Source organism: Oncorhynchus masou, chromosome 32 (genome assembly GCF_036934945.1).
Source record: "Oncorhynchus masou masou isolate Uvic2021 chromosome 32, UVic_Omas_1.1, whole genome shotgun sequence".
Taxonomy (NCBI): domain Eukaryota; kingdom Metazoa; phylum Chordata; class Actinopteri; order Salmoniformes; family Salmonidae; genus Oncorhynchus; species Oncorhynchus masou.
Genome location: NC_088243.1, coordinates 44348359 through 44360604, shown reverse-complemented (window position 1 = coordinate 44360604; position 12246 = coordinate 44348359). Strand labels below are relative to the sequence as shown.

The 12246-nt window shown below is 42.1% G+C and overlaps 1 protein-coding gene across 1 annotated transcript; it reads left to right on the top strand.

The window, feature by feature from the left end:
* Positions 1-3957: 3957 nt before the first annotated feature.
* Positions 3958-9737, top strand: LOC135526116 (transcriptional repressor protein YY1-like). The gene is made up of 5 exons (XM_064954228.1): positions 3958-4559; positions 5554-5716; positions 6148-6208; positions 7767-7925; positions 8794-9737. The coding sequence occupies exons 1-5, from the start codon at positions 4058-4060 to the stop codon at positions 8974-8976; spliced, it is 1068 nt and encodes a 355-aa protein (XP_064810300.1). The 5' UTR covers positions 3958-4057; the 3' UTR covers positions 8977-9737.
* Positions 9738-12246: the final 2509 nt, after the last annotated feature.

The following is a 12246-nucleotide window of genomic DNA, read 5'->3' as shown; positions in this document are numbered from 1 at the left end:
AAAATGTGGCAAAGCAATTAACATTTTGTCCTGATGTCACGATCGTCGTATGGAGGGGACCAAAGCGCAGCGTGGTGTGAATACATTCTTCTTTATTGAAGGAAGAACACAAAGAACACTTAAACAAAAACAAATCAAATCAAATTTTATTTGTCACATACACATGGTTAGCAGATGTTAATGCGAGTGTAGCGAAATGCTTGTGCTTCTAGTTCCGACAATGCAGTAATAACCAACAAGTAATCTAACTAACAATTCAAAAACTACTGTCTTATACACACAAGTGTAAGGGGATAAACAATATGTACATAAAGATATATGAATGAGTGATGGTACAGAGCAGCATAGGCAAGATACAGTAGATGGTATTGAGTACAGTATATACATATGAGATGAGTATGTAAACAAAGTGGCATAGTTAAAGTGGCTAGTGATACATGTATTACATAAAGATGCAGTACATGATATAGAGTACAGTATATACGTATACATATGCGATTAATAATGTAGGGTATGTACACATTATATTAGGTAGCATTGTTTAAAGTGGCTAGTGATATATTTTACATAATTTCCCATCAATTCCCATTATCAAAGTGGCTGGAGTTGAGTCAGTGTGTTAGCAGCAGCCACTCAATGTTAGTGGTGGCTGTTTAACAGCCTGATGGCCTTGAGATAGAAGCTGTTTTTCAGTCTCTCGGTCCCAGCTTTGATGCACCTGTACTGACCTCGCCTTCTGGATGATAGCGGGGTGAACAGGCAGTGGCTCGGTGGTTGTTGTCCTTGATGATTTTTATGGCCTTCCTGTGACATCGGGTGGTGTAGGTGTCCTGGAGGGCAGGTAGTTTGCCCCCGGTGATGCGTTGTGCAGACCTCACTACCCTCTGGAGAGCCTTACGGTTGTGGGCGGAGCAATTGCCGTACCAGGCGGTGATACAGCCCGCCAGGATGCTCTCGATTGTGCATCTGTAGAGGTTTGTGAGTGCTTTTGATGACAAGCCGAATTTCTTCAGCCTCCTGAGGTTGAAGAGGCGCTGCTGCGCCTTCTTCATGATGCTGTCTGTGTGGGTGGACCAATTCAGTTTGTCTGCGATGTGTATGCCGAGGAACTTAAAACTTACTACCCTCTCCACTACTGCTCCATCAATGTGGATAGGGGGGTGTTCCTTCTGCTGTTTCCTGAAGTCCACAATCATCTCCTTAGTTTTGTTGACATTGAGTGTGAGATTATTTTCCTGACACCACACTCCGAGGGCCCTCACCTCCTCCCTGTAGGCTGCCTCGTCGTTGTTGGTAATCAAGCCTACTACTGTTGTGTCGTCCGCAAACTTGATGATTGAGTTGGAGGCGTGCGTGGCCACGCAGTCGTGGGTGAACAGGGAGTACAGGAGAGGGCTCAGAACGCACCCTTGTGGGGCCCCAGTGTTGAGGATCAGCGGGGTGGAGATGTTGTTGCCTACCCTCACCACCTGGGGGCGGCCCGTCAGGAAGTCCAGTACCCAGTTGCACAGGGCGGGGTCGAGACCCAGGGTCTCGAGCTTGATGACGAGCTTGGATGGTACTATGGTGTTAAATGCCGAGCTGTAGTTGATGAACAGCATTCTCACATAGATATTCCTCTTGTCCAGATGGGTTAGGGGAGTGTGCAGTGTGGTTGAGATTGCATCGTCTGTGGACCTATTTGGGTGGTAAGCAAATTGGAGTGGGTCTAGGGTGTCAGGTAGGGTGGAGGTGATATGGTCCTTGACTAGTCTCTCAAAGCACTTCATGATGACGGAAGTGAGTGGTACTGGCGGTAGTCGTTTAGCTCAGTTACCTTAGCTTTCTTGGGAACAGGAACAATGGTGGCCCTCTTGAAGCATGTGGGAACAGCAGACTGGGATAGGGATTGATTGAATATGTCCGTAAACACACCAGCCAGCTGGTCTGTGCATGCTCTGAGCGCGCGGCTGGGGATGCCGTCTGGGCCTGCAGCCTTGCGAGGGTTAACACGTTTAAATGTTTTACTCACCTCGGCTGCAGTGAAGGAGAGTCCGCATGTTTTCGTTGCCGGCCGTGTCAGTGGCACTGTATTGTCCTCAAAGCGGGCAAAAAAGTTATTTAGTCTGCCTGGGAGCAAGACATCCTGGTCCGTGAAAAATCTACACTGGAGTTGCTTACCAAGAAGGCTACCAGACCTATATTATACTGCTCAGTTTATGCACTTGCCCTCCATCCCTCCTTCCCAATGTAAATATTGTACTATAAATTGTGCCTTCCTGTATTATACTTTTGCTAAAATATTATTATACTCTACTGTCATTTACTTTATATTTGTATTCTTATATTTTACTATTTGTTATTGTTCTTGTATTGTCGAGAAGGGACCTGCAAGTAACCATTTTGTTGGACAATGTATACCATGCATATCCTATACATACAACTAATAAAACTTGAAACTTGTGATGAGGATCTGTGGTAAGAATGTCAACTTTCATCAGCGGTGATACTGAAATTGTATGGTGACAACTTCTATAGTTCTAACAGTACAGTAGAAAACAGCTGTATAGGGCTGTAATGAGGAACTACATGTATATTGAGAATATCCATTTTTGTCACCGGTGACAGTAGATTTTGGCTGAAAAAAGTATCTTATGCAGTCAATCTCTATAGTATGACACTGGTGTTCTGGGACATGGTAGCACACCGATTGAATCAGGTCAGGGTTACAAAGCTGCAGAACTGGGTGGACTGGGGACAGGGACAGTCAGGAGTCGTCAGGCGAGGTAGAGGCATGTTCCTATGGCTCAGGTCCTCTGGGAGGGGAGACAAAGAGAGAAAGGGAGAGAGAGTGAAATTAGAAAGAGCATGCCTAAGATCACACGGTACACCAGATAAGACAGGCTGACCATAGCCTCCCGGCACACAGGCTATTGCAGCATAGGGGCTGTCGGGGGACACTGTGCCCCATCCAAAGTTACTCTTGGAATGAACCAATTTGAAAATGTTATCTTCAAAGTATGATTAAATCCTGTTCTGTTACGAGTTGACACCTCCGGGCAACAGTGTTGGTTTTGTGAGGTTATTGTTGTTGTTTTTTACAGGGGACTATAACGACCAACATCATCATTATATACTGATCAAAAATATAAATGCAACATGGAACAAATTCTCATCATGGTATTTTTGTGCATTGAAATTGCCATCAATAAAATGCAATTGCTTTCGTTGTCCGTAGCTTATGCCTGCCTATACAATAACCCCACCGCCACCATGTGGCACTCATGACATCAACAAACCGCTCGCCCACACGACATTGACATCAACATCAACAAACCGCTTGCCCACACGAGACCATACACGTTGTTTGCGGTTGTGAGGCCGGTTGTACATACTGCCAAATTCTCTAAAACGGCATTGGCGGCGGCTTATGGTAAAGAAAATAACCTAAAATTCTCTGGCAAAAGCTCTGTTGGACATTCCGGCAGTCAGCATGTCAATTGCACGCTCCCTCAAAACTTGAGACATCTATGGCATTGTATTGTGTGGCAAACCACATCACTTTTATCATCACCAGCACAAGGTGCACTTGTGTCATGATCTTGCTGTTAAATGAGATTCTTGAAATGCCACACCTGTCAGGTGGATGGATTATCTTGGCAATGGAGAAAGGCTCATTAACAGGGATGTAAACAAATGTGTGTACAACATTTTAAAGAAATAACCTTTTTGTGCATATGTAAAATTTCTGGGATATTTTATTTCAGCTCATAAAACATGGGGCCAACACTTTACATGTTGCATATATTTTCAGTGTAGTTAAATTGATTTCAAAATATATATTGTTCGTTTTTTCAATAAATGTATGTTTAAGTAACTAAACTATATTTGTTGTGATTTTAATTTAGTGAAATAATTTCAGGGGACTTTTATTTTGAAAACTAGCCGTATAATCACGTGACCTTAAAGTCGCTATTTTTCACAATGCTGTGGAGACGGGGGTAGAACAGAGTTGAGTAGGTTGAAGGCAGTAAAAAAAAAAAACATAACAGGTGTGAGGAATTCAGGGGTTTCCAACATGGCATCATGCGATACCCTGTACATCGAAACGGACGGCTCAGAGATGCCAGCTGAGATAGTGGAACTCCATGAAATCGAAGTGGAGACCATAGAGACAACAGTTGTTGGAGAGGACGACGATGAACAGCCCATGATCGCTTTACAGCCCCTTGACTCAGATGATCCACACTCAATGCATCACCATCATCAGGAGGTAATATTGGTACAAACAAGAGAAGAGGTGGTTGGTGAAGATGATTCGGACATGCACGGAGACGATGATTACGAGGACCAGATTCTTATACCTGTCCCAGTCCCTGCCGCCGAAGAGGAATATATCGAACAAACTCTAGTGACTGTCGCCGGGAAGAGTTCGGGGCGAATGAAGAAGGGGGTAAGCGTGAAGAGAAATAAAAAGAGTTATTTGGGTGCACCGGAGGCCAGTGGTAGAAAATGGGAACAGAAACAAGTACAGATAAAGACTTTGGAAGGAGAGTTTTCGGTGACCATGTGGGCATCGGGTAAGTTTAACGTTAAAGAGTTCTATTGAAAGTGTGTTCTTGCAAATTTGCCAGCTGTGTTCTTGCGTTGTGTGCCCTGTGAACTGGGCCTCGTACGGGCGTTGTTCTCTGGCTAATTTTAGCAGAATTCTTAACTGTTTTTCAAGTCCGAATTGCATGCCATGTATTTGAAATGTTTTTGTTTTTATGGGAAGCCATGTTTTATGTGTTGATGGGCGCCGCCATGTTCCCTTGGAACAGTATGGCGGACCGGAAAAATGGCGTTGATTTGGCCGGGGAAAGATGGCGGCTGTTGGGAGCGAGCGCGCTGTTGCTGGCTCCAGGAGTAGGCCGCTGTGGCGCAGTTCAGCACAGGGGCCTCTGTTCGAAAGGGGGGGGATGTCAGACTGGATGTGCTACAGCTAGCCACCGTTCTAACCGCGGCGAAGAGTCGACAATAATGGAATCTCAATTATTTATGTGTCGTTAAAACAAAACAAAAAAACTAAATTGTGCAAAGTCTGCTTAGTTGGCTTTATGAGACCCACTGACTTGAGTGAGAAGATGTCGTTCGATTATTTGACTTTCGTCAGACAGTTCGCTATGGCGAGCTAACTTTAATTCTAGTAACAAACTAATGTGTGTTCACAAACTTCAAACGGCAGCCAGTTAGCTAGCTACGTTGATTAGAGTTTTTCCAAATCCCGATGTTAGCTGTACTTGCAACAATGCAGACAGACTATGGCTATTCACTAAGTCGTACCATTTAAAAACTAGGGCCATTTAAAAATGGACCTAAAATGTGCACGTGCTGTTCAACTGTGCAGACCAAATACTGCTTTCAACTGTAAAATATGAGATTGTATACCTTTTACACAACTATGCTCCCCAGTTTTAAGGCTATACATTTTCCAGGTGCTGGGAATAGTGATTGGCATTTTAATTGGCCATTTGGGTCAGACATCAAATGCAAATAATATCCCTGTTTTAACTCTGCTCTTTTGCTCGGACTCAGATGACAAGAAGGAAATTGACCATGACACTATGGTGGAGGAGCATGTCATCGGGGAGAGTTCCCCTCCCGATTACTCCGAGTACATGACAGGGAAGAAGCTCCCGCCTGGAGGCATCCCAGGGATTGACCTGTCAGACCCCAAACAGCTGGCAGAGTTCGCCAGGTGAGCTAGTGACACAAGCACATGTTCATTAGGCACCTAACGGAGGGAAACTGGGAGGGACTTGTCCATTTAGAAACCCCTGTTTTTGTTTTCTGTTGCAAAACATTACCTGTTTTTATTTACCTGTTATTTAACTAGGCAAGTCAGTTAAAGAACAAATTCTTATTTTCAATGGCGCCTAGGAACAGTGGGTTAACTGCCTTGTTCAGGGGCAGAACGACAGATTTTTACCTTGTCAGCTCGGGGATTCGATCTTGCAACCTTACAGATAACTAGTCCAACGCTCTAACCACTAGGCTACCTGCTGCCCTTGTTGCGTGATATAATAAATAAAACCATATGTAGGCTTATGTACTGTTACAATGTTCCCCTCTTGAACTCTCCTCAAGTGTAGTGAATACAAGTTCTTTGACCTATCATGTCCTTTACAGGATGAAGCCACGGAAAATAAAGGAGGACGACTCTCCCAGGACGATAGCCTGCCCCCACAAAGTAAGCGTGCTCTACTAGTCTTAAGGACTAGATTCCATCGTTAGTGGTGTCAAATCCACAAGTGGTACCTTTGTGTTACCTTATCGAAGACACTGCCATTGGATGCAACAAAACCACACCCTACTTTGTCTGACAAAGTCCCTTGCAGCCACGTAAGTTTATGCCACCGCGCTACAAGTTCAAACATTCAAATGCGTGATGTTTTATTGTCTACAGCTTGATTACACTGATAAGATATAGCCACCCCATCCAGATTTACATCAAAACATGCATATAAGCAAATCATTATTTCTATCATTGATAGAGCCTAGACTTTCTAGCGCCGGTTTTGAACTTCTAACTTGGTAGGTATAATAGGAAGAGTGGCTTTTGACACGAGCAGACGCACACTTGTTGTGAATGCAGCCAACATGTCAGATTTCAAAAAGGCTTTTCGGCGAAAGCAAACGTAGCTATTATCTGAGGATAGCACCATAGTAAACAAAGAGAGAGAAGCATATTTCTAACCTTGCAGGCGCTACACAACGCATAAATAAAAACATAATTAATGCCTTACCTTTGACGAGCTTCTTTTGTTGGCACTCCAATATGTCCCATAAACATCACAAATGGTCCTTTTGTTTGATTAATTCCTTCGATATATATATATATCCAAAATGTCAATTTTTATTTGGCGCGTTTGATCCAGAAAAACACCGGTTCCAACTGACTACAAAATATCTCAAAAGTTACCTGTGAACTTTGCCAAAACATTTCAAACTACTTTTGTAATACAACTTTAGGTATTTTTGAACATAAAAATCAATGAAATTGAAGACGGGATGATCTGTGTTCAATACAGGAGGAAAACAAACTTGTAGCTAGCTTTCTGGTCACGCACCTCTATCTAACAGTACACTACAAGTGACCCTCGTTTTGAACAGGGCTACTTCATTACACAGAGGAAAAACCTCAACCAATTTCTAAAGACTGGTGACATCCAGTGGAAACGGTAGGAACTACAAGAAGGTCTCTTAGAACTCTGGATTCCCAATGAAAAGCCATTGAAAAGAGTGACCTAAAAAAAACTGAATGGTCTGTCCTCGGAGTTTCGCCTGCTAAATAAGTTCTGTTATACTCACAGACATGATTCAAACCGTTTTAGAAACTTCAGAGTGTTTTCTATCAAAATCCTATCCAAATAGGATTTCTACCCAAATACTAACAATATGCATATTTTATCTTCTGGGGATGAGTAGCAGGCAGTTCAATTTGGGCATGCTTTTCATCCGGATGTGAAAATACTGCCCCCTGTCACCAAGAAGATAACCAAACAGTCTCATCCTGGTGAGCACTTCCGTTAAAGGGTAACACCCATAAGTACAATTCTTACATTTTTCCCAGACCTCAAGAGTAGTCTCCTGATGTGGTTTAAACATTGTTGAGGACATCTTTTTAAAATAGTGTGCTTTTGGGAAAACAGAAACCTGGAGAAAGGTTTAAGTGCTCTGATGTGGACCTTTTGGTCTTGTCATTTCTGAAATTACACAATGATTAATTGCTACCTTTGCCTCTGCAGGGGTGCACTAAAATGTTCAGGGATAACTCGGCGATGAGGAAGCATTTGCACACCCACGGACCGCGTGTTCACGTCTGCGCTGAATGTGGAAAGGCCTTTGTTGAAAGCTCTAAACTGAAGAGGCATCAACTTGTTCATACTGGAGAGAAGCCTTTCCAGGTATGTTTCCCCCAGCCCCTTCAAAATGGCTTCTAATTGAGAGATATACTTCTTGTCTAACAATTACAGTTTCACAGGGATGCCATCTGCACTTTTCGGCGATATTTGCCATTTTGATAGGTAATCCACATGAGTAGTGTAGAGCCGTAAAAATCGGGCGGTGGCGCTATAAGAGGGGCATGAACAGATCTCCCTGGGAGAATCTCAATTGCATACTCCTCATGTCCTCTCTCTCCTCGCCTCCTCAAAACTCAGCCAGAGGATGCGAGGAGTATGCAATTGAGTCTCACCCTGTGTGATCACGCAACTGGGACATTTGGAATGCAACTCCAGGTAAGCAACCTGTGTTTGAAATAATGCTGTGACTATAGTTGCATGTATGTTTTGAAAGCACAAATTATTACACACAAAGTTATTAATGTTAGCAAGCTGCTTTGCTGTCACACTGCCATAGAGGAAAAATGGAGCACAGTGACAGTCATCCTTGTGCCTTTACATCACTGAAAATCATCAGTTTCTAGCCCAAACCACTCAAAAGTTATGCCCCATATTACCAGAGCTACCTTCTCCGCTTTCTACTGCAATACTACTCGGTATTGTGATACCTGTCCTGGTATCACATTGTTTGTAAAATTTTGGTGTTCTGAAAACCCCATTCTAGCAGTTTACACTGTTCTTCTTGTTTCCGTGGGCATTTGTCACTTTTTTGTGCCCTCACCTGTTTGCATCCCTGTGTATACATTTTGTTTGATTTGCAACACTTAACTTAACTTAAACATGGCATGTATAGCCATACACCCATTGGTGCACAGATTGTCAACCAGCATTGTAGCCTCATAATAAAATATACTCTCTCCTTCTCTTTAAGTGCACGTTTGAGGGCTGCGGTAAGCGGTTCTCTTTGGACTTTAACTTACGCACGCACGTGCGGATTCACACTGGAGACCGACCCTACGTCTGTCCATTCGACGGCTGCAACAAGAAGTTTGCCCAATCTACCAACCTCAAGTCTCACATCCTCACACATGCGAAAGCTAAAAACAATCAGTGAACCAACCAACCACTGTGAGGATACGCGCCCCCCCCCCATATCTTCGCCTAATGTACAGAGAAGAAAACAACAAACTCTAATGATGCTTAACACCAACCCTGCCACCTTGGCACGCTCTTGAAAGAAAAGCATAACGTTTCTTCTTGTGAAGATAGGAAGTTCTTGGACCTGCAACCGATAAGACAAGTTATTTATAATGCAGCGCCCAAAGAGAAGGAATTGACATTTTTAAAGTTAATGTTCTCCATCAGCATAGCAAAATAATTGCTTTTAAATTTTGTACCTTTTTTTAAGTGTGCATATTGTACACTTTCTCTGGCTTAGTGGTATTATGCATGGTTGTTTTCCCTGAGGATTGAAATCTATGATGGCTCTTGGAGGAGAATTTGCAATTTATTGTACTTCCTTGCTTCCCCCCCCCCCTGTAAAATGTTTATTTGGATGGGTAGGGGTGTTCTTTACAGATTTTCATTTTGTGTAATTGTAACGTACACATATATTGGAATCATGTAAATAATGGCGATGTGATTTTAAGTAGTGGTTTTCTTTTATCCCTGCACTGCCAGAGAGCAAAAACATGTCATATCCATCAAATCCTTTCTGTTTAGTTCAACACACAATACAACCAGAACTGGTGAAACAGTTGCATTATTGAAATATTTTTTACAGGCACAATGAACTTTCGCTAATATTGACCTACCCAATAAGCGGCCAATAAAAACCTGTCCATTAGCAAGCAATTATTTGTTTGTTTCAGACAATTCCTATTGTATTTTTATTTATTTAACCAGGTAAGACCCATTGAGGTTAAACTTCTTTTGCGAGGGTGACCTGGCAAGAAGGCAAAATAAGGAAATGGCAGCGTGTACATGAGAAATTCTAAACACAAACAAGACTGTGTCACAAGTTGGGGATACAATTTAAAGATTAGAAACAACTGAAGCTATTGCAAACAGTGTTGTCGATCAGTCGTAAAGACAGGCAAGGACACTAAGTCCCCTAACTTTATCTTTTGAAGCATGTTCGAGGTTGAAGGGGCATAATGGGAGAAAAAAAAATCACATCTTAGTTCTAGCCTTAGGAACAGACAAGGACAACAGCGACTGTGAGCAAGTGTACCAGTGGTTGAGAGGTCCATTGCACCATAGCATACAGATCACAGTGATGGGTGAGTGTTCTAGCGTTTGTAATAAATCTTAAAACACCATGATATACGCTGTGTCCAGAGTTTAAGGTACCTGCATATAGACTATCGCCATAATCCGGCACTGATAAAATGCTTTGAACAAGATCCTTGACTAGCATTGAAATGCAAGATTTATTCCTAAAAAAGAAACCCAATTTCAGTTTCTCGATCAAGTTATGTGCTGTTTAAAATTCAGCTTTTTATCTAACCACTTCCCAAGATACTTAGAGGAGGTGACTATCAATTTGCTGGCCTTGGTTTAAAATCTGCAAGCGTCTGTTTACTTTCAGGGTAGAGAATCATAAGTTTCATTTGAAAAGCTACCTTTGAATAACATCAATGCCAACTAAGTCCTGAAAAGCCTCAATATTAGATGCGCTAGAATAAATTAGTTTGTAATCAGCATGGAGATTTGCAGAGTCAACAGTCTTCCCTATTTCATTTATATACAGTGTAAAAAGGATGGGACCTAAAATTGAGGCCTGGGGAACTCCTTTTAAAAGCCTTTGAAACTCCGATTCCATACCCTTCTGTGTTACACACTTTTGTCAGAAAGGTAGTTTTGGAACCATTGCATCAGCGCTTTTAAACCAACCTTTTTTACTCTATACAACAGCAAGGCATAGTCAAGTGTCGAAGGCCTTTGATAAGTCAATAAAATGTGAAAAACAGTGATTTTTCTTGTCATGGGTATCTAGAATATCACCTACAACGTTACTTACTGCAGTAATTGTACAATGCTTGGCTCTAAAACCTGACTGAAATTGAGATAACTGAGTTATTATGAAGAAAGTGAGTACACCAGGTTTTACATATCTTTTGCCAGTGCAGACAGTTTATTTAATTTCACCTTTATTTAACCAGGTAGGCCAGTTGAGAACAAGTTCTCATTTACAACTGCGACCTGGCCAAGATAAAGCAAAGCAGTGTGACACAAACAACACAGAGTTACACATAAACACAGTCAATAACACAAAAGAAAAATATAAAAATCAGTGTACAGTGTGTGCAAATGTAGAAGAGTAGGGAGGTAGGCAATAAATAGGCCCAAGAGGTGAAAATAATTACGATTTAGCATAAATACTGGAGTAATAGATGTACAGATGATAATGTGCAAGTAGAGATACTGGGGTGCAAGAGGGTAAGTAATATGGGGTTGAGGTTGTCGGGTGTGCTATTTACAGCTTGGCTGTGTACAGGTACAGTGATCAATTCAAACATTTTCAAATAAAATTTTATTTGTCACTTACACATGGTTAGCAGATGTAAATGCGAGCGTAGCGAATTGCTTGTGCTTCTCGTTCCGACAATGCAGTAATAACCAACGAGTAATCTAACCTAACAATTTCACAACAGCTACCTTTACAAGTGTAAAGCGATGAAGAATATGTACATAAAGATATATGAATGAGTGATGGTACAGAACGGCATAGGCAAGATGCAGTAGATGGTATTGAGTACAGTATATACAGTGGGGAGAACAAGTATTTGATACACTGCCGATTTTGCAGGTTCTCCTACTAACAAAGCGTGTAGAGGTCTCATTTTTATCATAGGTACACTTCAACTGTGAGAGACGGAATCTAAAACAAAAATACAGAAAATCACATTGTATGATTTTTAAGTAATTAATTTGCATTTTATTGCATGACATAAGTATTTGATCACATACCGACCAATGAGAATTCTGGCTCTCACAGACCTGTTTTCTTTAAGAAGCACTCCTGTTCTCCACTCATTACCTGTATTAACTGCACCTATTTGAACTCGTTACCTGTATAAAAGGCACCTGTCCACACACTCAATCAAACTGACTCCAACCTCTCCACAATTGCCAAGACCAGAGAGCTGTGTAAGGACATCAGGGCTAAAATTGTAGACCTGCACAAGGCTGGGATGGGCTACAGGACAATAGGCAAGCAGCTTGGTGAGAAGGCAACAACTGTTGGCACAATTATTAGAAAATAGAAGAAGTTCAAGATGACAATCACCCTCGGTCTGGGGCTCCATGCAAGATCTCACCTCGTGGGGCATCAATGATCATGAGTAAGGTGAGGGATCAGCCCAGAACTACACGGCAGGAC

What these genes read in the sequence shown, in the direction of transcription:
- LOC135526116 (XM_064954228.1), top strand. Translation starts at nt 4,058, where the DNA reads ATGGCATCATGCGATACCCTGTACATCGAAACGGACGGCTCAGAGATG. An exon ending in GGTGACCATGTGGGCATCGG is followed by an intron (nt 4,560 to 5,553) that starts GTAAGTTTAACG and finishes GCTCGGACTCAG; the next exon opens with ATGACAAGAAGGAAATTGAC. An exon ending in CTGGAGAGAAGCCTTTCCAG is followed by an intron (nt 7,926 to 8,793) that starts GTATGTTTCCCC and finishes CTTCTCTTTAAG; the next exon opens with TGCACGTTTGAGGGCTGCGG.